At 48.3% G+C, this 26594-nt stretch overlaps 3 protein-coding genes across 9 annotated transcripts; all 3 read right to left on the bottom strand.

The window, feature by feature from the left end:
- Positions 1–9250: 9250 nt before the first annotated feature.
- Positions 9251–12197, bottom strand: LOC120708579 (ABC transporter G family member 6-like). The gene has a single exon (XM_039993909.1). The coding sequence runs from the start codon at positions 11890–11892 to the stop codon at positions 9607–9609; it is 2286 nt and encodes a 761-aa protein (XP_039849843.1). The 5' UTR covers positions 11893–12197; the 3' UTR covers positions 9251–9606.
- A 3005-nt stretch (positions 12198–15202) lies between these two features.
- Positions 15203–25406, bottom strand: LOC120708576 (SAC3 family protein A-like). Of its 7 annotated transcripts, none has more exons than XM_039993905.1 (14): positions 24159–24386; positions 22679–23412; positions 21557–21721; positions 21180–21450; positions 20799–20897; positions 20194–20297; positions 19012–19186; positions 18410–18874; positions 18138–18278; positions 17798–17857; positions 16886–17013; positions 16583–16716; positions 16244–16467; positions 15203–16153 (listed from the first exon to the last, which is right to left on the bottom strand). In XM_039993905.1, exons 4-14 carry the CDS (start codon positions 21201–21203, stop codon positions 16055–16057), a joined length of 1653 nt encoding a protein of 550 aa, XP_039849839.1. In that variant the 5' UTR covers positions 21204–21450; positions 21557–21721; positions 22679–23412; positions 24159–24386; the 3' UTR covers positions 15203–16054. The 7 variants fall into 7 exon arrangements, with proteins under 7 accessions (XP_039849839.1, XP_039849837.1, XP_039849836.1 ...); XM_039993903.1 differs by lacking the exon at positions 21180–21450 and having other exon boundaries at positions 21631–21721; positions 22679–23011; positions 23104–23412; XM_039993902.1 differs by lacking the exons at positions 21180–21450; positions 24159–24386 and adding an exon at positions 25071–25406 and having other exon boundaries at positions 21631–21721.
- Positions 25407–25555: 149 nt separating this feature from the next.
- LOC120708578 (histone H4) lies at positions 25556–26211 on the bottom strand. The gene has a single exon (XM_039993907.1). It carries the CDS (start codon positions 26139–26141, stop codon positions 25830–25832), a length of 312 nt encoding a protein of 103 aa, XP_039849841.1. The 5' UTR covers positions 26142–26211; the 3' UTR covers positions 25556–25829.
- Positions 26212–26594: the final 383 nt, after the last annotated feature.

The raw sequence follows: 26594 nt of genomic DNA, 5'->3' as shown, positions 1-26594 counted from the left end.
GCAGTGGCGACGCACAGCAGGCGCCACTGCCGTGTGCCGCCGCACCGAGGGCACCGCTGCCTCGGCGCTATGGCATGCGGCGTAGGTGCCGCCATGCCTATCTTCATCTTCTCGTCGCTATTGCAGAGGATGAGCTCAGCCTCAGAAGCCAGGAGATCTAGCCAACACTTGCACCATCCCCACGGACGGTGCCAAATGTTTTGGGCTTTTGAGGGTACCCACAGCCGGGTGGCGGAACGCACCCGCCTATTCCCCGAGGGGGAGTACTCGGGGAAGTGCCAAGCTATTAGGATGATCTAGCTCAGGGGCAAGAACGCAAGTACACACGGATTTAGAGTGGTTCGGGCTGTCGGAGCGTAATACCCTACATCCACTGTGTGGTGTACTTAGTATGAATGAGTCTATCCTCTGCCCAGCCGGGCCTGAGCCATTCTCTAGCGGGCGTCCCTCTTTTATAGCGCAAGGAGGACGCGTACACATGTGTTGGACCCCGACAGATGGGCCCAACAAGGATGTATATTTTACTATCAAAAAGACACTAATGGTGCTACAGTGGTTGAGAATCTCTTCCCGGATATGCTTCATTGCACTGTAGAGTCTCTGACCGAAGGGAGTCTACCCTTGTCCCATCGGCGAGGCGCCCGTTGAGGCAGTGTAGGTTGCGGCGTAGACTGTTGGGTCTACCACGTAGGTGTTATGATACTCCGTCGCCGAGTCGTCGTGTCTATCTGGCGTAGCAGACTGACACGCATGGTGTGAGTGGCGCCAGCGGCTGTACTCTGCATCTGTTGTCGGTCGAAACCCACCGGCGAGCAGCGACAGGCAACACGAAGAGCCGGGAGGTCGCCGGGGCGCTGGCAGGCATTGCTCCCTCGTCGACGGCCCACAATTCCGTCACGCGCCAGGAGATTCCGGAGAATGTCGGGCATGCCACCTGACCTATACCCGATCAGGAAGGTACGAACGTGCTTGCGATGATTTGGCTGCATACACAAACACGTGGAAACGTAAGTCCGAGCCGTGGTCGGCTCCCCGGGACGACTCTTGCATCGGCTTTAAAGAGCCGATCGAGTCCCGGTGTCAGATTGGATCTGCATCTATCCAGATATTGATGAATAAAGCAAATAACTGTAAAGCTGCTTCAATTAAATCTAACTAATCTAATCCATGATGGTAAAAGCTTCACTGCTAGATCGGAACATCCTACACATGATTGGGCCTAATGAACGTAACAGATAACTAAACCATAACAAAAAACAGAGGCCTAAGAACTAGCAAGAGCCGATTCCCGGATCAATTCCCTGTTAAGACTAAGGCGAAGCATCTAATACACCACCGGATCATCCAACCCGTTTACAAGGCCTAACCTAGCAGATATTACGCCAACTCTTAAGAATAAGAGCAAACCATAACAGATTAGATCTATTAGATGGAAAAAAAAGCAGAGTGTTGTCTCCGTGCAACTAACTCTTCACAACAAGAATTAGCATGAGATTGAAACGTGACTGCACGAAAACAACATGATATTCGTAGATGATAAGCAATAAAGCACAACAGATCTACTAAAAGCCATGCTATGAACATCAAGATAACTAGCATTACTCGCCATCAAAAACACTTCAGTACGAGTAATACCAAGGTAAAAACAAGAACAACACTGGCCTGATCGCAAGAAGCGATCAGGGCAGCATGGCGCTTACTTGGATGAAACCCTAGAATTAGGGGTGGCGATGCGCCGAGAGTTGTTGTTTGCGAGACGTGATGACGTTCCTTTTTCATGAATAACATAGGGTACATATTTATAGTCCGGAGACTTGGGAAACAATCTAATTCTATCTTGTCCCGATCAGACTCTATCTCTAATCTTGAACTAAATCTAAAGATACATGGCCCATGTGGCCCAAACGCTCACGCAGGAGCCGATTTATAAGCCTTCTTAACCTTCTGCTTTAAGCCTAACTTGCTTTCGGCCCATAAATTAATTTATGGCGATAACACATGCCCCCTGGTTTTGACAATGATAATTCCAAAACCACTCTGTGGCTTCATCTTCCCGTTAATGCTCATTAAAACACACTGCAACCACCAAGGAAGATGCAACGTCTCTGCAACTGGCTCCTCGTAGAATGTGAAACTGCCGATCCATCTTCCATCCTTTCAATATTTAACCTCACCCCGAATCGGCTCTTCTTCACAGCAAACTCATCTTTCTCCAAAGCCAGTAGCACAGAAAAACCCCAATCTTCTAGCAACCAATAGCCATGGCGATCTCTTCCTCCTCCGGCTCCAACTCCTTCGGAGATTCTTCCTCCTCTTCTCCTTCTTCTTCTTCTCTCTCTGCTTCTTCCATCGATTCTATCCCAGAGAGTCAGGAGCCGACGCCGGAGTGGGACCCGACAGCAGCGTATCAAGCGCTGGCTCCTCTGCACTGGGATGTAGAGGAGTTCGACTTCGGGACCATCTCCGAAGAGGACGAGCCCGAGACCGAAGGAGAAGACCTACAGTTCCTGTTCCAGGAGGAACTTGAGAGCAGCGGCGACGACAAGTTCTCCTGGGACGGAGTCGACTCCTCCTCGGAAGAGGAGATCGACTCCTCCTCCGATGATGACGAGCCGATGGGCGGAAAGCCCTTCCGGTTCCTCGGGTCCTCCGAGGAGGACAGTGAGGAAGAGAGCAGCAGCGGCGGCGGTCGGAGCAGCAGCTTCAGGTCCGAAGGCGGCAGCAGCGCCTTCGGCAGCGACGACGACGACAGCGACGACAGCGGAGATGCGCCGACCCGGAGCCCCAAACGTCGTAGGTACTAGGTACCTACGATCGGTAGAAGTAGTACGTAGGAGTAGGGTTGTAAAGCCGAAGGATTAATTCCTTTGTAAAATCGGCTTTTTCCTTGTAAAAACCTTCCCTTCTAATGAAGTTAATTTCCTTTCAACTCTGTGTGTTTTGGATTGTTTTCCAAAAAGCCGATGGCAACGCATCAGGCTTCTATAAATATCCAAGAGCCAACGAAATTCAAACTAGAAGCAAACCGCACAAGAGTAGAGTATCACTTCCACCTTGAACCGAACTCGAAAAAAACTCTCAAATCCGAGCGTAATTCGAAAATCCAGCTCTACAAATTCGAGCAAGAACTTCTCCAAGCATCCGGAATTCGAATCAGAGACCACAGCCACCAAACCCTAATTCAACAGATCTGAACCATGGCAGGCTCTGCAGCTCAAACGACAAATTCTGCAATCGATGATGCGGCAATCTGCAGCCTGAAGGTAATATTCAGCCTAATCCTTTTAGTTTCCTTCAGCTTATTAAGCCTCTGAACAAATCAAATTCTGAAACATGACATCATATGTAAATTTTTGAATCTCTGAACTTCAGGTGTCAGACATCCTTCTGCCGCATCCTTCCAATCCAAAATCTTTCTGTCTTGTCCCACGAGCTTACGAAAATCCCACAGATTTAATCTCTTGTCCCACGAGCTTACGAAAATCCCACAGATTTAATCTCTTGTGAAGCAAATAGGATTCCTTTCATGAGTCAAAACATTGATTTGAACCTTTGGGCCGACTGCTTAAGAGCCTGGCTAACCCTCCTGAGAGCTAGACTACATGGTATAGCAGAGTAGCAAAAGCTTATATGCCCTTGTGGCAGGAATTAAACATAGCCGATGCACTTAGCTTATCATTATCAGCCCTTGACAAAGATGAAAACCTTCTGAAAACCATCGGCTATTTTTGGTCTGATGCTCTGAATTGTTTCCTCTTTGGTCACAATCCCATGACTCCTACTCTGCTAGATGTCACCATGATCACTGCCTAGACATTGGATCTCCTAGTCTAGCTGCCCACAAAATAGCAGAAGTCCCCTTTAAACTTTCATCCAAGGCAAATTGCACAAACTGGGGCACTTACATGAACCAGCACATGAAAATAAGAGGTCCAGTGACTGAAAAGGAACACACAGCCTTTTTAAATCTTTGGCTAGAGCACTTCATCTTTTGTGGTCCTTCTTTAGCTCCAACTAAGAATTATTTCCCTTTAGCCTATCACCTGGCCCATGGCAATCGCACCGGCCTAGGTAAACTTTTCCTTGGAGAAACCTACAGATATCTCCATTTGATGACATCTAACTTGCTTAACCAAAAGAAACTGAGAACTGGAGGCCCTTGGTGGTTCATTCAGTTGTGGACACAACTGTACTTTCAGCACCAGCCCCCAAACCTCCAAGGCCTGACCAAGAACTCTTTTCCTGATGAGAATGGCAAACCAATTAGATGCACTAGCTATGGCCAAACTTTATTTAGTCTTCCTGGCAGTAAACTGAACCCGACAGATGCAGCAAAATGGATCAGAGTCTTCTATAAAGGCTTAGAGAATCCCCTTTATTTCCCATTCACTGAATCTGAAACTTTTGAGAACCCAACTGCCTTCAGACTAGATAGCTTTGCCGATGACGACAGCACTCGGCATCTATATTCCCTGATGATTCGACCTGGTTTCCTCCCTGTTGGCATGAGTACTTCCAATAGAATTATCAAACCAGGCTATGAAACCTATCAACCAGCCATAGCAGCTCGGCAATTTGTCTTAGTACAAGTCCCTTCCCACTTCCATATTAATCACTTGGTGGAGAGTAGAGCCGATCTGCCTGATGGTCTCACTAGCTCAAGATGCTACATCATGTTTGACAACCTCCACATTCCAATACCAGCCGATTTGTCCTTCACTTCCTCTTCAATATATTTTAGCACATGGTGGGAAATGTGGAAAACCCATATTTTCAGAAAAGCTCTAGGTCCTCGACTGCAGTAAATTGATCCTGAATATGTAATCCCCGAGGAAGAGGTACTGAATTTATACATTCATCCTTTCTAAGTCCTCCATTCCTTTACTTGACTAATCCTGCTCACCCTGTTAGCAGCAACAGGATGGTCCAGAACCCATGACCAGCAACGGGGAGCCATTCCACTTTCTTCCAACTGCCCCTGATGTTCTCTTCTGCAAAGGATCACCATCAATGAAGAAAGTGATATGACTATTCAACCAGACTTACTTCAGTCGGCTTCCAAACGAAGACAAGCTTCTGCAATTATTGTCCCTCGAGTCTTAACCAAGAAAAGGAAGATGATCACGAGGCGAGTCATCAAGAAACCAACACCAGCTTCCCCGAGTCCATCAGAGTCCAACACCAACCAGGTAACTTATCTTTCTAAAACTTCTTCTTTATTGCATACACATGTACTCTGGTTGATTGTAATTCTATTTCCAGGACGCAGCTGAAGACATCTCCAGTGCAGAAAGCCCAGTACAACATGAGATGATTGCAAATCCTAATGTACTGATAGAAGCAAGCGAGAGGCAAGCTGACACAGTCAATGTTCTTGATGTCGAGACAAGCTCTACTAGGACGATCGCTCTTGAACCGCCCAACGCTTCTCCTTCAGAACAGGTAACATTACAAGAACCAATTCAGCCGATAGCTTCATAAATGCACTTTGCTCTAACTTCAGATATGTCCATAGGGCTTTGACATTTCAGGTTTGCTTTCCTTTGACCCGGCATCAATGGGTCTGACTGCCCCTGGAGCAAAAACACCATCTTTGCAGCAATCGGCTAACTTGGCAAATCAGCTTCAACTCATCAAGGATCTTCTATATGCTCCAATCATTACTTTGGTTAATGATTCCAGCAAGATAAAAGAAATTCTTGAGCAGATAGAACCCCAGCTTCCAGAATCACTTCGAGTCAAACTTTAGCCGGCCATCTTCCTTTCTTTCGGGCAGAGGTGAAGGCAGCACAACAGAGAATAGAACTGCGTCATTCTCAAATCCCTCTGAAAGCCGACTTCGCTCAGAAGTGCAAACTACTCAACCAAAAGAAGGCAACTATGGATGCTAAAGCTGATATCTCTGAGAGCACAAGACGACTCAACCTCTTAGAAAAGGAACTGATGGAACTTGAAGAAAAGGTCCGCAATACCCAAAGACTAATCCAAGAGGAGAAAGCTTCGATCGCAAACTCCAAGCAGGAAGCCCAAGAAATGACTGAACAAATACAGACAGAGTTTGCAAAGATAAGCACCTTGAGTCGACAGATAATATCAGGCGATGACAAGGACAATGAAGAAATCATTGCAAGAGCTGACGTTGTACGTGCAGAAGGCATCCATGCCATAGAAGGATTCCTGAACTAGTAGAACTATTCAGAAAATATTTGATGTTGCCTGTTAAAACCTGAAATCTGTACTCATTTAAAACATCTTAAGTCGATGGTCACACATCGGCTGTCTTGCTTCTCATATGTATTTTTACTAGCCAACTCAACGTGTTGGCCTCTCTTTTTTTTTACTGGCCAACTCAACGTGTTGGCCTTTCTCTTTCTTTTTTTTACTGGCCAACTCAACGTGTTGGCCTTTCTCTTTCTTTTTTTTACTGGCCAACTCAACGTGTTGGCCTTTCTCTTTCTTTTTTTTACTGGCCAACTCAACGTGTTGGCCTACATCACAGCCAGATGGATCTCATCGGCTCTTATCACTCGCCTTCCCACATGCGGAAAATATTTCTTGAGGTGTTGGCCATTAACCGCCACGGGAAACTTGACACCATCCAACTCTTCAAGCATGTAGGTATTTCCAGGCAAAACCTGATCAACCTTGTACGGTCCGTGCCAAGTTGGAGACCACTTGCCATATTTTCTATCTTTGGTTCCCAATGGTAACACTGCCTCCCAAACTAAGTCTCCAACCTGGAATTCTTTTGGCCTGACCTTCTTGTTATATGCACGAGCAACTTTAGCCTTATTTTCCTTAATCTTCTCCAGCGACCAAAGTCTTAGCTCTGTAAGATCCTCCACATTATTGCTCATCAAGGCTGCATACTGTTCAGTTGTCCGTTTGCAAGACCTAACCTAGCAGATATTACACTAACTCTTAAGAATAAGAGCAAACCATAACAGATTAGATCTATTAGATGGAAAAGAAGCAGAGTGTTGTCTCCGTGCAACTAACTCTTCACAACAAGAATTAGCATGAGATTGAAACGTGACTGCACGAAAACAACATGATATTCGTAGATGATAAGCAACAAAGCACAACAAATCTACTAAAAGTCATGCTACGAACACCAAGATAACTAGCATTACTTGCAATCAAAAATGCTTCAGTACGAGTAATACCAAGGTAAAAGCAAGAACAACACTGTCCTGATCGCAAGAAGCGATCAGGACAGTATGGCGCTTACTTGGATGAAACCCTAGAATTAGGGGTGGCGATGCGCCGAGAGTTGTTATTTGCGAGACGTGATGACGTTCCTTTTTCATGAATAACATAGGGTACATATTTATAGTCCGGAGACTTGGGAAACAATCTAATCCTATCTTGTCCCGATCGGACTCTATCTCTAATCTTGAACTAAATCTAAAGATACATGGCCCATGTGGCCCAAATGCTCACGCAGGAGCCGATTTACAAGCCTTGTTAACCTTCTGCTTTAAGCCCAACTTGCTTATGGCGATAACAACATCTTGGTAACACGCGACCAACAGTACAGCCTGGCAAAAGTCTCCTCGGGCTCTGCTGTGGTAGAGCGCACTAAACACCTCCCGCATTGAATGCGGTAGGTGGGCAAGTCTTTCCGAGAAAGCTTGGCAGCCGCGTGCGTACCTGCGCCTGCGGACACGTGGCGTTTCCGCCCCCCCCCCCCCAGGCGGGGTGTCTATTCCCTCTCCGCTGAGGGGTCCGGATAGTATTTGGGGGTCTGGGACCCGGCGGGGGTCTGGAACTCCTTGGGAGGTCCGGGCCCCCCAGCCGTTTTGGCTGAGGGCTACTTCCTTCGGGACATGTGGCGTCACCGGACCCTCCCCAAGCGGGGAACGGATCCGGGACCGTTTGCCGGGAGAGTAGGACTCCGGACCACAGGGGTCCGGTTGCTCGGCCGTCAGGGCATAGTTAAGGATAACTACAAGACTCTTGCCTAGACATAGCAAGAGGGGGTACCCCAGTCTTGGGGTACCGACAATCATCATTTGATGCTCGTTTGTTTCTAATTTGTCCTAACTCAAGAGTCAAAATTTTCAAACTCTGGTCAAGTTTATAGAAACTATAGCCACACGCCATTTGTTTCCTGTCGCCTTTCCTTTCTTAACCCTGCAAGAAGACGTTCGCGGCTGAGCTCTGAATATTCTAGAGCACGCAACAGCCGGGTGCGAGCATCAGCGTCTGCCTGCCCAGTCGCGCTCACGGACGGTCGGTCGGGTCCGGTGCGAGTTCGTTGAGCGATCGCTGACCAGCACGGCACGACGACCGGGCACACTGCCTGCATGCAGGCGTGTATTAGTATATGCCTGGCCTCGAAGAGAAATCTCCAGTGGCAAGCGCGGAGGAAACAGCTTCCAGATGCGGGCCTTGCCGTCCCGGCGCCGGCCTCCCGGTCTCGCCGGTTCGGTGCGGTGCCGCTCAGCTAAAGCTAGCCTAGCCTCCGCCGCCGTCAGGCCGTCCACGCCGCGCCGCCGCCGGGCAAGGGCATGCGCTCCGCTCGCTTTCCATTTGCAAATCCGTTTGCCCAACAAACCTGCCTCGATCTGCAGTGTTCCAGTTCCAGTTGCTGCTGATACATGCAGCATGACGCTGAACCTGAACCGTGTCAAACTCCTCTAGATCGATTGAACAAGATATATAGCTGCGTTGCAGAAGCAAGCAAGAGAGAGGTTAAGAAAGTTGGTAGTGGAGCGAATCGGAGGCCACGAGACGTGCATGGACGAAAGCCGGTTAGTTTAAGACCCTCCGGTACCGGTGTGATACGATGCACCAAAGCACCTAACTGCAACCAAGCTCTTCGCACGGGTTCCTGTCTATAACTCCGTCTACTATGTCCATGTGATGTGTGCCACAGGACTGCAGTAGAAAACGCCATGCGTGTTTAATGATGGATCACAAGACGAGCACCAAAGGCAGACGATGAGAAGATCGCAAAGCTGTGCGTTGTTCTTTCCAAAGTTTGGACAAAGGCTTGTGCGTTCTTTTTCTTCATGCCGGTGTGCATGAGAAAGAAGGAAACTGCCTTCTATTCTTGTTGGGCCACCGAGAATGTACTTGCAGAGCACAATTCACCTGATAAAGGTAAGGGAGCTAGCGAACAACGGGCGCAGTTTTTTTTTCACAACTAAGCTACTTGTGGCCGCAAGGACTATCGGCACCGTTGCAACAGAGTTCACGACATTTTTGCCTCTTCTGAGAATGAAAATTGACGAAATGAACAAGGTTACAAAATGGTAGTTAACTTTTCTAATCATTGGGAGGATTTTGGCACACAGAAAAAAGAACAAAAAAATGAACGAAAAGACAGTGGATCGTCCAAGCATGTGTATACCCGTAATAAAACCACTTATTTAGCTACAAAACACTGGAGAAAGAAGAAGGCGAAAAAAAATCATGAACAATCACCACCTATTTGACATTTTGACTACGTCTTCTTCCTTCACTTCCCTTTTGCACGCTTGCTTGCTGTGTTCCATGGCGAGCTTGGACGATTGACTGCATTGCTTTGAAATGTACATACATGTACGCGCGTGATGATTCCATATTTCCATGGCGGCGGGCGCGATCACCATCACGGCATCACCTCCGCTTGTTCTTGCTGCCGAGCACGAGGCTGAAGTAGAAGAAGATCCGGAAGAGGAACCCCCAGGCCACCGTGATGAGCAGGCACTCCCACTTGCCGAGCTGCGTCACCGCCGCCTGCTGCAGCACGCCGCGGCCAGTGACGAGGCACGTGTCGGCGCCGATCCCCACCCCGAGCGCGGAGCTGATGGACGCGAGCACCCGGGCCTTGACGGCGTCCGGCAGCGCGGCCAGCGGCGAGTTGTCGAAGATCTGCGCGCCCCGCACGAAGCACTCGCCGCCGCGCCCGAACTCGTTCTGCAGCACCCCCTCGAAGGGGTACTTGACCAGCGACAGGTAGTGGAACCAGATCCAGTAGCCCGGGATCCGGTCGCGGTTGATGAAGAAGCCGCTGAAGAGCAGGAAGTAGGCGAGGATGGCCACCACCACGGTGTACCCGATCATCACGTGCGGGATCACGCCGGAGAGGAACGTCACGAACCCGCTCCCGGCCCAGAAGGACGCCAGGATGGCCAGCGCGTAGAAGGCGAACCCGGGCACGCCGCCGGCGAGCCCCACGGCGAAGAAGGTGGTGAAGGCGAAGGAGAGGGACAGGACCACCAGCGGCGGGAAGGAGACGATGGCGTTGGAGAGCACGTAGGAGGCACGCCGGTACGCGCCGTACGCCGTCTCCCGGAGGAAGACGTAGCGCTCCTGGAGGAACACCGGCAGCGCGTCGGCGCAGGTGTAGAACATGGTGGACATGGCGAAGGCGAAGAAGCCCAGCCGTTCCTGCGCGCCCTTGGGGGACTGGTCCAGCCGGAAGAAGACCGTGGCCAGGATCGCGCCGGTGACCACCACGGCGCCAAGACGGATCAGGAACAGCTCCGGCATGCGCCGCGTGTTGATCGCCGACCGCCTCGTCAGCACCTTCATCTCCACCCAGAACGGGTTCGCGTACGTGTGCATCGACGCCGCCTCTCCGGCCACGTCGGCGCCCGACACCAGCTTCCCACGCGAAATGCTCGCGCTGATGGCCTCCTTGAGCGACATCGTCGTGGGCACCAGCGACTGATGATCGGCGTCCGCCGCCGAGCCGGGGCTCGGCGCGTGCATGCGCTGCCACGCGCGGTGGAAGTCGACGAGCGGCTTGGTCCCCGTCGGCGACGACTCGAACTCGCGGATCAGGTCGAGCGCGAACTCGGCGCGGTTCTCGTCGTCGGGGACCGGGAAGCCGAACTCGGCGAAGTAGGACGGGAGGGCGGAAGGCGTCCCGCTGAAGACGGTGCGGCCGCCGGAGAGGAGGATGAGGCGGTCGAGGAGGCCGAGGATGCGCTGGCTCGGCTGGTGGATGGACGTGATGACAATGCTGCCGCTCTCGGCGATGCGGCGCAGCACCTTCACCACCATGAACGCCGAGGTGGAGTCGAGCCCCGACGTGGGCTCGTCGAGGAAGAGGAGGATCGGGTCGTGGATGATGTCGGTGCCGATGGAGACCCTGCGGCGCTCGCCCCCGGACACACCGCGGTGGCCCTCGTCGCCGATGATGGTGTTGGCCGCCGCGCGGAGCCCGAGCTGGTCGATGAGCGCTTGCACGCGCGCGCGCTTCTTGGCCGGCGACAGCGCCCGCGGGAGGCGGAACTCGGCGGCGAAGGAGAGCGTCTCGGCGACGGTGAGCATGGGGAACAGCAGGTCGTCCTGCATGACGTAGGCGGAGATGGACTTGAGGATGTTCCCCGTGAGGGGCTCGCCGTTGAGCGTGACGGCGCCCTTGAGCGCGTCGCGGGAGATGCGGTTGGCGAGCGCGTCGATGAGCGTGGACTTGCCGGAGCCGCTGGCGCCCATGACGGCCAGGATCTCGCCCTCCCTCGCCTCCCCGGAGATGCCGTCCAGCAGCGCCCTCATGCGCGGCGCGTGCGCGTCGGGCGCCGCCGCTGTGACGCGGCGCTGCAGGGGCAGCATGCCGGCGCGCCCGCCGCGCTGCTGCTTGGCGCGGACGCTGTAGGTCAGGCCGGTGAACGCGAGGCGGAACTGGACGCTCCGCCCGATGGCGATGGGCGCGCACTCGCCATCGCCGCCGCCGCCGCCGCCGCCTCCCGCCAGCGTGGCTGGCAGCGGCAGCGGGGGCGAGAACACGGACGCGGCTCCGTCGTCGTCCGCGGCAGCCACCGGGTCGACGGTGGCGGCGCCGACGAGGCGGAGCATCTCGGCGAGGGACGGGTTCCTGCCCCTCTCCCTCGCTGGAGGCGGGGGCGCCGGCGGCGAGGCGAGAAACGGGAGGCGGTCGTGCACGGCGTGCGCCATCGCATGCGATGCAAGCAGCAGCCTCGATCGTACGTGCGTGCTGGCTGCACTGCACTTTCTCTGCCCACTGGCGCAAAAGCGAAGCCGGGGTTTAAGTAAGGAGCTAGGAGGAGTGTGATGGCTTTCCGGGAGAGGATTAGAGGACGAGGAGCGAGAAGCCGGTGGGGTGTGGGGTCTGCGCGGCGGTGGCGCTCCTCCGAGGGATGGTTACGACCCGGCGAGGCGTGGAGCTCAAGTTTTAAAGGGCTGGTGGCGCGGGGCGGCGTCAGCGTACGGACGCGCGGGCTGATGAGGTGGTGGGGAGGGGAGGCGACCGCGAGGGGAGAGGGGCGGCCGCCGGCCGGGGCTGCTGGTGTTGGAGGCGGGGTGGTGACCAACGCGCGCGCGGGGTGGTGGTGTGCTGCTGTCGCCGGGCGGGGGGCGCGCGCGGTCAGCGCGCTGGGGGGGAGGGGGAGAGTTCGGAGGGTGGGTTAGCTGAAATCCACGTCGTATCGGTGCGGTTTAGGTCGGGTGGGTGATGAGACGAGAAAACGAGGGGTTTAGGAAGGAAACGGCAACTTGGCTCGTGTGCCTCTTTCATTACGAGCCGGCGGGGATCGGATCCTTCGTTTTATGCTTTCTCGAGGTGCGTGTACCCGACACGTCGCTATTTCGAGCACGGATTGAAATGGCCGGTACGGGTACGCTGGTGTGTTTTTTAATTCTGTATTATTCTTTGGCAGGCTGCGCGGTACGGTTAGCTCGTCCAGATCTTCTTGGTTTGTTCAGCGTAACATGCGTGCTGCGTAAGCCGTGGTCACCGGCGACGTTCTGGAGCGGCGTGCTGATAGGAAAACCGAGAGGAACTGAATCTAACTTTAGGTTCGATCTCCGTTGACCGCAGTTCAACGCTCGGAGGTCATAGGATGCACGGTACGAGTTGGTGGGCAAATTTCCCAAAGAGGGTGCTAGTGAAAAAAAAATCTAGCTAGCGCGACAGTAGGTGGGGTGCATGGGGCCGCGCCGTGTGCCGTGATCGTAAAGCAATTTGGCTAAGAGGTTAGCGCATTTGGCTTAGATACTATTTGGGCTCATTTTGATTTTTTCAGTTTAAATCATAAATCCGGTCACATCACATGTTTACACACTAATTAGAAGTACTAAATATAGACTTATTACAAAACTAATTTCATAAGTCGTGACTTAATCACGAAGCCTAATTACTCTATAATTTGACCACTAATTGCTACAGTAATCATCTGCTAATCATGCATTAATTATACTTAATAGATTCGTCTAGAGCCATAATTGCAACTTATGCAATTAATTTTATATTAAGTTGGCATCTAAACATTCGATATTCGATGTGATAGCAACTTAAAAAATCCAACAAGGCCTTAGACCAAATTGTACATCCGTTTGAGTAGTTACCCCACACATCTATGATCTATCTCCTGTACTTAGCCGACAACTTACTTTGTTTGACAACGGTGTGAATTGGATGCTTTATACCCTTTTTTTGCAAATGCTCTCTACTTCACCGCGCACAATGAACTTCCAAGGACTAAGGGCTGCCACGTCCCGTACTGGTATAAATTCACAGGCTTCGCTGCCAATACATCATCACTGACACGAAAACTCAACACCCACATGGGTATGCAAGAAGCAAGGTTACGGTAATTGGTAAAGCCTCTACAAAAATGCCTTCCCCATTTCAGGATAGGAGAGCTGAAAGCAACATGTAACCGCGGCTCATCTCGCACCTTCTCCTGCCGCAACGAACGCCGGAACCTCAGACGTCAGTGAGCCCGGGGGGGGGGGGGGGGGGGGGGGGGGGGGGCACCCCATAAATTCTCACGCGGCCCGGCCGACGTCGGCTCGCGACAGCAATCGCGTCGCGTCCCCGGAGAGAAGGAGAGGCAGAGGCGCAGAGCGCACAGGCCCGTGCCACGCTGGCAGGTTTAATTCCCGCTGCCTAGGCCGCTGCGGCCCTCCACGCCCTCCCCCTCCGCTGCGTTGCCGCGGGCGCAGGGCGGCGGTGCCTTTTCGCACCCCCACCTGCCGCGCCGCAGCCGTTGGAAGCCTTGAACCAGAGGCATCACGCGACGCCGCCATCACTGAGCCCCAGTGCCACGCGCGGCGCGGAACCACGGCCGCGACCACCTGCCCCGCGCCCGGCGCTCGCCGTACGCGCCGGCCCCTCGCGCGCGCCGCTCATTCGCCCGCCCGCACCTGCCGCCCCGCCCCGTCCCGTCCCGTCCCGCCTGGGCACTCCACTGGTGTGGTGTGGTGTGGTGTGGGCATCTGCCAGGCTGCCAGCCCGCCCAGCCGCCCCGCCCGCAGGGCACTGCTTCCCGGAGCTGGCAATGGCATGGTAACCCCCCGCGCGGCGGCGGGAGTGGGGAACCGACAAGACGCTGCGGGCCAAGCACAACTGCACAAGGGCCTGTGGCCGGCCGTGGCGTGCCATGGCCGTGCAGCCCGTCCCCTACCGCTTCATTGCAGGTGCCCAGTGCGGCAGTGCGTGGAACCGTTCGCGCCAGCACGAGCCGGTTCGCGGCGTCGCTGCATTTGGGTTTGGGTAGCTATTACACATGCCATCTGGATAAGCCGAGGGAGCGCCGTCACGCTTCAGCGCAACGGAACAAGCGAGAATGGGGGCATCCATCGGCGGTAAGATATGGATCTTCTCGAGAAGGGCCTGAAGTTCGCCAACAAAAAGGGAAGGAGCTGAGGTGTATTCTCCGATTTTTTTAGACCGCTTGAAGACTTCCGTGCATTTTGGTACTTTTGTGGTAGGATCAAAGGTAGTGAAAGGCACTGAAGCGGCATTTTCGTAGCTCATGGTTTGCCCTCAACTTTAGATTAGAGATTTGTATATGTTAACAGAGCTTCTCTTGGTTTCATAATTGATGTAGAAGTTGATGGTAGGCACATCGATACAGATCGAGGTTGTGCTAGGCCACCTGAAAATAATGTTCCTGACACTTTCCATCCATATCAACGCTGTGCTAGTGCATCTGAGAATAATGTTCGGCACTTTTCATCAACCAAGGACACTGTCCTGTGATGTCAGTATCGTAGGGAAGTTACTAGAAAAACATCTGACAAATCGCAACAAATTCTTAAAAACAACAACATCCGTTGTGGTGTGTATCTTGAAAATTCCATCTATGCTTAGCATGTAGTAACAAGACGAAAAATTTAGCAAGTGACACTGGGCGATAACTATCACCCCCTCTTGCATAAATGTATCTCGTTCTCGACATGGCACGATATGCAAGTCGCGAAAACGTTCTGTACACTTCATTCTGCTGAAACTCTGAGAATATAACACAAATGAAAAGACCCTTCGCACCAAATTTATTGGGTTTACTTGTTCACTTCTGCTTGTATTAAGCTTGAAATTTTTACTACAGCTTGTCCAAAACAGCATACATATACAGATGGACCATTTACTAATGACCATAATAAACTTGTAAACTAAAATCGATCAACAATCTCAGAAATGACAAAAAAAATAAAGTAGTACCGCATAGCTGCCAATTAGCAGTCACGAGGATTCACTACTGACGCTATTTATGGTGGTGAACTATAAGCTAACGCCAAAAGCTTCACAGATGACACTACTGAGTCTAGCTAGTATTAAGAAACCCAGATCATCCTTTTTCTTTTACAGAGAAAAATGAACAAATTTGAGGACAATAATATCAGCCTTTTCAAGTTCCTATTAACTTATTTTCTGTAATCTGTGAAGAATTAGAGATGTTAGAATCATCAGGATGTGTACAGAAATGTATAATACACTGAACTGATTCGAAAACATTTTTCAACATGTACACTTGAGGTCTGGATGGTAAAGTTATCTGACTGGCACAATTCCACCCAACATAACTCTGAGCATGCCATCAATCTCAGTTAAACGATCATATGGATATGGATGCAGACTAACACGAATAGCCAGCCATATTAACAGCGTCAGAACACAATGTGAGAGTGAGACTACGAGAAAGTCACCTACTTGCATGTATTCTGTCCTGGACACCTATTTGTTTCGTGTGATAGTAATTTTCTTTCATCTAGCAAAAGGTAACTCTACTGGTCTTGGCGACATGCATTTGTGCAGCACCTCCAAAGACCAGTGCAAAAGAAGAGGGCAGGAAGTGGTGCTCACCAGGATGTCTTATGATGCTCGTGCCAAAAAATCATCAACAGCAAGAGATGCATCACCATGAGAAACAGCGTTCTCAGGTTCCGGCATGTACAAAGAAGTAGAAGAAACCTATTAAAAGTAGTACAAAAGCAGTGTGCTGTTTCAAATATCACTAGGTCACAAACACAGTGTGGTGCCCGAGCTTGGTCCAAGGTTTACCTTTGTGTCAATCTGCACTTCTCCATCATTATCTACTGAAAGAACAGCACCATGTGCTTTTAACAATTTCTTGAATTCTTCCAGTCCAGCCCCATTAGTCTCATAAACTTCATCGATTCCCAAAAATCCCAAAACCTGTGCAGCATATCTGATTGGTACAGTTGGGCAATATGATTTCGACATGCATTTTATAGCCTCAAAGCGCATTCGTTCCGCATAGAGGTCTGTAATCCAAGAGCACAACAGAATACATATTAATGTATGTGTGATTGAAAGAGAGAGAGCTGAAGTCTGAAGAAGACAACAGATATGTATGCACCTGAGAGAGATCATCTTTACCCATAAGACATGAGTTTAAGTTGGGTGCCACCTTGTATAATTTGAAAAACAGAATATAATTGCCAGAAAAGACAGCAGAAAGAACTTCAAGGGCATGCTTGACAGTTGCGTCTTTCTTGGCTTCCTTTGGCAAGCTGAGAGCAAGAGATGCATCAAGGGCTCAGGTAATAATAAAATTAACAAAATCATACATCGTCCTATTCTGCAGTGGAAGAGCCAAGATTTCAGGGAAGGGATACAAGAGTTACATGGCTCTGCCACTGCTATTGCAACCTTCATGATTGTACTATGCAAGAGAGATACCTTGCCATCGATGAAAGCAAATCTCTTTTGCTATTAGAGTGCAGCATGACACATAGCAAGTTGTAAGCGGAGAATTCAAGGTTACAGCCTTTGAGTCCTCCATATAACCTCTTTAGCTGAGATTGGCACTGCAAAAGTTGTCAAGAAAGTAGTTAGCTATTATTTTCTTATTTATTTAGACACAGCTAAGTGATACCTCAACAAGTCAAACAACCAGGATTTCAGTTATAATTTAAATACAGACTTTGAATTCGACCATGTCTTGACTGAGATAACTTTACATGGCCAGCTGCCACCCAAAATCACTGTCATCAGTTTGAATTTTAAAAATCAACAATAGCGTCTTAGTATCTTAGTATGCAGTTGCTTGTAGTAGCAAGTACTCCCTCTGGTTCTTTGTATAAGGCATGTAATTTTCCCATTGTGTTACAAAATATAATGTGCATCTGAATTTATTGATGTTTTTCCCAGTTTGCATTATCAGTCCAGCATTTAATATTTATAAGTAGCATCTCAGTATCATACTATTTTTTTACTTCCAGTATATTTAAGAAATAACCATGACTCCTAAGTTCCTAGTACACACTGCCTCAGCAGTCCTCCAACCACCTTCCTGCCCATATGACACATGCTAGATCACACTTTAAACTTACAGCGTAAGACTATTTTACCACGTCTACACGCCAACTATGGCATCCAAGCATTCCGCATGTTACACAATATAGCATAGAGATTTTGTTTAGTGTATGCACCATGCCACCATTATGTTTTTGTAACATAATGGGCTCTAGCAAGACTAGTAGACAAGCATCACCGTAATCATCAACGTCCTTATTTTCTTTCCCTTCGGCATGAAACATGGTCTTTTTACTTATCAATCAATAAAATAAATCAGAACAAGAAAGGCAAAACCTGATTATATTCAGGTAAATCTCCAGATTGAATAGCTAAACGTGCATGGCTTTCATAAACCTGAAACAAGAAGTAAAAAGTTATAAAGGAAACAAATATACAGGCTCAAATGGTGTCGTCAAGAAAAGTAAAATGGAGGACAAGATCCAATATCCAATATTAACTTAATATTCTTTTTGTGGATAAAATATTCAAAAGAATGGAATAGATAAATAAACAATGCAACAAATCCTTTTTTTTCAAGGAAAATACTAAGGTAGACCCATACTCGATATAATAAGCATCTCATTATTAAACACTACAATGCAGTATACCACAAACAATGCTATGGAGGACTTACCTTGACAGTCAACTCGTTCTGAATCCTCTGAACAGTAAGGTCTTGTCGAATAGACTTTAGTTGATCACATTTGTAAAGATAATTCTCTTCTGATGTTTCAACCATATGAAGAGCCTTCTCTAGGATATCTTCTGGCCGTACCTGCACAATGAGTAATAAATAACTTAAGGAGGAGAACAGCACTACGAATTACTTAACAGCTGGAGCAGTTATTTCTTGTAACGTGTGTTTCCTGCCTAGAGTTTACAGGACAATTAACAAAGCATCCTCACTTCGGCAGGGTCAGGCGCTCTTGTAAGGCGTAGGTACTGTTTCTCAATTTTTTGGCACGTTCCCTTGATTGTCAGAGCATCCCAATCCAAATCCTCCACTGCGAAGCCAGCATCGTCCACATTATTTCTATTAAGAAGCAGTGACACAGCTCTCCTTTTATATATGTTGGTTGTGGCATCCTTATCTGGTAGAGAACTCCCAGATTTTGATGGCACATCTTGACTCCGTTCAAAACGCTTAGATCTATGCTCCCGTCGTTTCTTTTCCTCAGGTGAATTTGCTAGTGCGATTGAACTGGGGTAATATTTCATTATATCCTGCTCCTTACTACTGTCACTTGAGGCATTTCCATTTTCAGTTAGACTTGCACCACCAGTTCGTTGCTTTTTAGTTGTACTCTGACTGCATTGACTAAAAGGAACTTGCCGGGATTGGACAAACTTCTTCAGATGCCAACTGTTACTCTGCAATTTATTCCCCAGAAAAGAATTCAGGCATCAAAATAAGCGCAGGGAGATAACTATATTCAAAGCTGTAATTTCCAAAAACAATCGTAGGGATATAACCATGAAAGTAATATGAAGCCAGCCCAAAGGTTTACCGTTCTTTGGGTTGGTTCCAAACTACTGCAGATATTACTCTTTGCAGATTCTTTACAAACTTCCACATTGTTAGTAACATTTTCGTCAGCAACAGGCTCCCACCTACTTTTTGTACGCCTACTAGGACTCCTCCTTGATGATGAAAAAGAAAAAGGACTTGAATCCGTCCCAGTACTGCCAAAGAACCAAAAAGAAAACAAAGGTTAGCTAACTGAAATATGTTCTGTTTCGGAGAGCTTGTGGTTCCGCCTAAAACCACCACAAGCTAGGTCCATGCATAATGAACAAAGGAAAGGCTCTAAACATTTACAACAACAACAACAACAACAACATAGCCTTTTTTCCCAAGCAAGTTGGGGTAGGCTAGAGATGAAACCCGAAAGAAAAAAGTTCAAGGTTCAGGCACATTGATAGCTACTCTCCAAGCGTTCCTATCCAAAGCTATCTCTTTAGAAATATTCCAATCTTTAAGGTCTCTCTTAACCGACTCATCCCACGTCAGTTTAGGTCTACCTCTACCCCTCTTTACATTATCGACCCGCTCAAGAACCCCATTACGCACCGGCGCCTCAGGAGGCCTTCGTTGGACATGTCCAAACCATCTCAGCCGATGCTGGGTAAGTTTCTCCTCAATTGGTGCCACCCCGACCCTATCCCGAATAACTTTGTTACGGACTCTATCCCTCCTTGTGTGGCCGCAAAACCACCGCAACATTCGCATCTCTGCTACACTCAGTTTCTGGACATGTCGCCTTTTTGTAGGCCAACATTCAGCACCGTATAACATCGCCGGACGAATTGATGTCCTATAGAATTTGCCTTTTAGCTTTTGTGGCACCCTCTTGTCACAAAGGATGCCAGAAGCTTGCCGCCATTTCAACCAGCCAGCTGAAATTCTATGCCTAACATCTTCATCAATGTCGCCATCCTTTTGTAGCACCGATCCTAAACATTTACGTAATTATAAAATAATATTCCTGCGATCTGCTTAAAAAAGGAAGGATTTGGGGATTTGGAATTTAAACATACAGATTATACATATTGGTCTGCATTAAAATCCCCAAAGAATATTACTAGTAGAGGGCATAGCACAAGCATATCATTTACTAGTTATTACAGTCACCATACAGAAGAATTTAATCGCACCTAATAGAAAAAATATGGAAGAAAGACCTGCACACCTAGTCATATTTGCGCCTGCAGTAATTTCTGGCAAAGTTAATAGTGGTTCAATGTCCCAGTTCTTCGTATGAAGGGTCCCATCAGCAGTAGCCTTTGTGATTATCTGAAGTTATCAGAAGTAAAAGGAGTTGTAAGTTACCAGACTCCGAATAAAAGTTGATTGAATAGGATGGAAAACAGTGGGATAGATAATTTAAATTAACTCCAGGGTTGAAATGTAAAGACACATGTTTGTCCCTTATACAGTAAATTCCATAGTTGCACAGGAAAACGTATATTGTTAATCACATGCTCACAGCTAAACAAAATGAAAAAATGAGTTAGTTTTTTTCTCATGAACTGATGGCCGCATTTATAATACCTTGGCATATCCAGTCCAATAGATGTTTATAGATTTTGGATTGCAAAACTTCTGTTTTTTTTATCATCAGAGGTGTTTTTCCCGTCAACTGCCTCTATCAATTGCAATATGTGGTGCTATTAGTCTGTTAGAGACCAAGATCTTTTGTATGCAAATAGCTAACAGAAAACATACTGAACCGAAGTAACAATATAGTAAATGGAAAGCAAACTAGAGCGAAAAAATATAATTAAATTATTTAACCTCTTTTAAGATACTTCGGCTGGCAGTCCTTTGGGTATCATCCTTGCAACGGGCAAGATTCCGTTCAACATAAGTACGCAGTGAAACAGGGAAAGATCCCTGAACAGCATGAAATATTGTCAATAGGTACGATGAATATAAAGGTACAAGTTATGCATATTGACATTACATAACTTATTTGTTTAAGATCTTAACTTTCAGAATTCTTTAGGCGCCAGGAGTGTGCAGTTCTAATATCAAAATTTCAAGAGTTTTCGCCAGTAGCATTTCAATTTTGCAACACATGGTTTTTGTGGAGTGATTCTCTGTGTCTAACAAGTGAGGATTCAGCTTAGATGCATGATCATATAGCATCACCCGTGCACAGCAAAATGAACTTACCATTGACCTTAGCTGTATGGTCATATCAGCGAAAAAGAATGAAATAAATGGAACCTATCGTCACCCGCATTACTTCTTCAGAACCTTCTTGTGCAGCCTTCACATCGTTCTTAGGCATTGAAACACAAACATAAGCAGGTTTCAGTGATGAATCAGCTTCTAAATTTGACTCATCCATTTTGGGCATTCCTATTGGAAGACCTGGGGCTATTTGAGGATTTATTGGGATCTGTACTTTGTTAACCATGTGACCATTTGATGTCCTAGAATCCTGACAAGGGTGCCCGAGAGTTTTCAGAAACATGGTTGACTGAATAAACATTTGAGCTTGAACCATGTAAATGCCAAGCCTTTTGTTGATCAGCTTGGTTACTTACCGGTAGCTGATTATAATTTACAGAGCTATGCTGGAATGCTGAGGTGGCATACTGGTTATGAAGCGTTGGGATACCTGCTGTGTTGTTAATATACTGGTTTTGAAGCACTGGGGTGACTTGGACCTTGGGGGCATACTGGTTTTGATATCCTTGAATGTCCACCGCCTGGCAAAATTGGATGCTTAGAGTTTGGTAAAACAAGAATAAAACCATGACCAACATGTCATAGCATAAATAACAACCATAGATATGGCCTCCTTTGGGGGGGGGGAAATCATTGTCATGTCATAGAAGCAAATTCAATGAAATGCAACTAAGCCTATTACAATCGGTCGGACCTTTTATGTTTTAGAATCTAAAATATGACGGTTCCATGGGCCAAAGACAAAGATGAAGTTTCTAACAGACTCAAGATAAAGTGGTGCATCATCGCAGTAAATGCAATCTTTCAATGAGCCAGAAGAACAATCAAAGCAGAACGTCTAAGTAAAGCTTTACAGAACAATTAATTTCTAGGGAAGCTAGAAATGTGCTAGAAGTGCAAGCCGAAAGAAGATATATGAAAGATTCTCTTCTTGCAGAAAAGAGCAACCAAGCAAAGAAATTTGAAGGACCATATGAGGAAGAAACTGATTTGAGACGGACAAAATATGTGTGCAGCAGACAGAATGCCATAGACGATTGCCTTGGTGTGGCAAAATTTAAGTTAGGTTGCGCATATGCAGTCAAATAAAGCTAAGCATACAAAACAATACGCCGGGACAAGCTGCATGGAGTTTCAGGAGCCTTTGCGTGCAAAAAGGCAACGTCAAACTGATAGTAATTCAACAATCACTTAACAAACCAAATACCAGCATGGGTTATGGCAGGAATATTTGTAGATTGCATGTATTCTGTGATACGGAAAATCCATTGAAAGAAAATGAAGCAAGGCGTTGTTGACTTGTGGTTACATTCCAGTGTGCCAAACAGGGCCTAACAAGGTATATGCAACAGAAAAGAAAACTGGGGGTTGCACCTGATCAGGTGACAGCCCTTTGTCTAAAATCACATTTGAGAGTTGACGCCTTGTGCACTGTTCTAAACATTAAAAGCAAAGCAAAGGGGCATGTTAAATTTTACCTGTGCGGGAGGTGCAGCAGTGTTACCAGCATCAGTCATCCATGATGTAGTGCCTGGTGGAGGTGGCTGGTGGCTGGGATGTACATAATCAGGACCAACAGTAGCAACATTTGTAACTGAAGCATTGCTATCAGCAACTGCAAGACCACCAGAAGTCTGTGCAAGCTGATCATAATAATAAGGCCATTGGTTGGACTGCTGTTGATAGTAGACAGAGCTTGCGGGTAGTGAACTAGAACTCTGGGCTACATTACTATCTGGGGTGTAACTCTGATATGATTGGGCATGATTATTCACAGAACTTCCATCACCCCAGGCATATCCTGGTGCAGTCTGATGAGTACCAGAATTATATTATGTGTTACTTGTAGGACCAACATAAGATCCTGAGTTCTGAAATGAAGTTAGAGACTGGTAAGCAGCACCAGGATGTTGACCTATTCCTTGAAGAACAGAGGAATCATTTTCTGCTCGTAGATAGTTATAGTAATAGTTTGGATATTGGGCAGCAGTGTAGTCATGTTGAACCGATGTTGAGCAAGGCATATAAGAGTTAGCAGATTGAACCACATGAGGCTCGCAGTTTGTCACACTTTGAGTAGCTCCTGAAACTGATACATCCCTCTGGGGGTCATAGTAAAGTGCACTTTGGTTTATACTATCCATCAAATAGTTCAAGGAAGTCCCAGTCAAAGACGACCAAGAATGATGGCCAGCAGCTCCAAGTTCCAGCCCTGTTTATTTAGGATTAACAACCAGAGAAACTATTGTCAGATCAATGTCACTTTATATTAACAAAACAAAATAGCATCAATAGAAAACAGTTATTCTGGCAAAACAAGACAACAATTAGGTAAAAAAAAATTGTAACAGAGCTAACTAATGTTAGTATAAGATACAGGCTGACACTGACTTATGGTATCAGACCGCACCAAGGATATAAGATTGTTGCTGTGCAGACATGTTCAATGGAGCCAGTGAAATCCTTCAGTCGTTATCGTTATTAATCAATAATCATAAATGCATGTAACCATGGTAGAAGTGACTCGTAGGCGATGTTGCATAGTTAGTTAGGACCCTGCACTAAACTTTATCCTTAATAGAAAATGGACAGCTCCCTCTCATATTATTGAAAAGCTAAGGACAGGATAGCAATTGCAGTTAAATTACACTACGGTCCAAGCACACAAACACGAAATATAGAAGTGAAATAGACGTAGGACAAAAACAAATTCAATCTACCTAGATAATGCCGAAGCCGAACTAAGCAAGATTTGAGTTGTATTCAAATGTCAGTAATTCTAAAGGCAAATTCTACTCCTCTCTTGTTTAGATATTACTGTAGAACCTTGATATTCTTATCTAAGAGCGGATCATTTTAGCAAACTGTAAAAACAGCAAGTAAAGACGAAGACAATGCTATGCATCTAGCAGACTAGCACAATCAACAAGCTGTATGCCTGTATGCCTCACCAAGTACCTCGTCAGATGACGAGCGGCTGAAGCACCGTAGCCTAGCACTAGCAGCGATGTTTGACTGTAGGAGGCTAATAACAGGGCCTCGGCGGGAGCATAGGGCGCTCGGCGGCGGGAGATTAGGTTTAGAGACGCAATGGGGAAGGAAATTGAGAGGAGGCGAACCGTCTCCTTCGTTCGGAAGGAGACGGTCGCGTACGCGTTCGGGTTGCTGCCAAGTGCGAACGAGAGCTTCTGGGATGGGCTGGCCTACTGGGCTGAGACATGGGAATGGGCCGAGTACCAGTAGCGCCGTATTTTCCCAGCAAAAAACTCCTACCGCGCCAAGCGAACGAACAGCCAAATCAACCAACATTGAGACCTTGGTTTGGTTTTGTAGCGCTAGTGAATAGTATCAACTTTGACCACTAATTACGGTGTCAAACAAAATCATTTTATAAAACCAACTTCAGAACCCCGCACTAGTGACCCTAAAAATCTAATGAGGTCTTTGATTGTGCGATTAAAGGATGGTACCGTAGCATCACTGTAGCTAATCATCAATTAATTACCGTCATTAGATTCGTCACGAAAAGTTACACATATCCCTAAAAAGATTTTGTAAATAGATTTTATTTAGTACTGCATGCATGCGAGATTTTCTTCTCGTGAAATATGCGCGCTAGTATTCTATTCTCGCCAGAGATCCAAACCGGCGGAGAACGCACAGCTCCAGCAAGCAGGGCACACACAGAAGGCGAATCGGAAAGGGATCCGCTGCAGTTCAGCCTGCAGTTGGGCCACTAACAGGTGGGCCTGCATGTGTGGGGCCCATGTGTCAGAGACACCACAGCCTGCACTCAACTGCAGCGGATCTCATTCCAGGCGAATCAGCGAATGACTAAAATACTGTAGCGAGGGACAGCGGAAACATTACCTGTTTACCACGGCCGGCTCGTCGCCGGTTCCGCCCTGTGTCGCCGTCCCCCCGCGCGGCCGCGCCCTGGAGCTCCGGATGTCGAGCTGGAACCCTAGCAAAGCCCTCGGAAGAGAAGAGGCGCCCAATCGGCGCCAGTACGGTCCACCACTGGGCCAGATCGGATGGAGGCGCCCGCCGGAGAAGGCACGAGGAACGCACGCCGATTTGCTTGCCTCGTGATTGGATTTGCCGGAGAAAGATGCAAAGGAGGCGATGCTCTGAAGAAAAATGGCAATTACGATGGTTTCGTGATTCACAACCACCCAAATGGCCAAACTTCAGAAGACGCAACATTCGCGAGATCCCAGCAGGCAACAAGGCAAAGACAGTCAACCCTATCAATCCGCATCTAGAGAATGCCGAGCAAACAAACCCCCTAGAAGCGATTCAAGATTTCAAGTGAATTCACCAGCTGTTCTGATGAGGTATGAAGCGAATACACATCATAAACACGGCAAGGCACCGGATTCATATATCTGAAGTTCAGAACAGATAGCATATGCAGGTGAACTTTGCCATACAGCTTCACATACTACTACAGTACTACTCGACCGCGGCTCTAGAATGATCCAAACCGCCAACCAACAATATTTAGCACTACTGGTAAGCCTACGAAACAGAGCATATATGGACCAGAACAATCTCGCCTCCTCCGCGATTTCTTGACCGCGACCCAAGACTTTTGGCACGGCCACCGGGCGGCGGCGGCGGCGCCCCTCAGCCGCCGAATCCGTAGAGGGTGCGGCCCTGGCGCTTGAGCGCGTAGACGACGTCCATGGCGGTGACTGTCTTGCGGCGGGCGTGCTCCGTGTAGGTGACGGCGTCGCGGATGACGTTCTCGAGGAAGATCTTGAGCACGCCGCGGGTCTCCTCGTAGATGAGCCCGGAGATGCGCTTCACGCCGCCCCTCCTCGCCAGCCTCCGGATCGCCGGCTTCGTGATGCCCTGGATGTTGTCGCGGAGGACCTTGCGGTGACGCTTCGCGCCGCCCTTGCCCAGCCCCTTGCCGCCCTTGCCGCGCCCAGACATGGTCGCTCGCTCGACTCGGAGAGGTTGGGGGATTGGGGGATTTTGGGGGTGGGGATTTGGGAGAGATGAGTGCCGTGAGACGAAGGGGAATCCGATACTTAAAGGCGAGCGGTGGGGTGCCGAGGCCGGCTGTGCCGTTCGATGTGCCGGACATGGACGGGTGAGATTGGGAGTTGGGTTGATGCCGCGGATCGCTGACGTGGATCGTAGCGCGGATCGATGAGTTGGCGAGCGGGGGGTCGAATTGGTGGTTTGGGCGCCGAAATTTGCACAAAGTTTTAGCGGGATTGTGCAGCGATTGTGCTCTGGTTGGCGGGAGCGCTAAACCGTGATTAGTTCTATAACGATGATGCTTTAACCTTTATAGGCGGGATCATTTTCTTATGAAGCAAATTTTTAGCGGGATGGTTTTTGGTTAAATCCTTTGCTTGAACACAGGCCCTGCAAAAGCAA

This window comes from Panicum virgatum, chromosome 5K (assembly GCF_016808335.1).
Source record: "Panicum virgatum strain AP13 chromosome 5K, P.virgatum_v5, whole genome shotgun sequence".
Classification (NCBI taxonomy): Eukaryota; Viridiplantae; Streptophyta; class Magnoliopsida; order Poales; family Poaceae; genus Panicum; species Panicum virgatum.
Note: the sequence above shows the minus strand (reverse complement) of the source record. Positions and strands in the feature narration are given on the sequence as shown.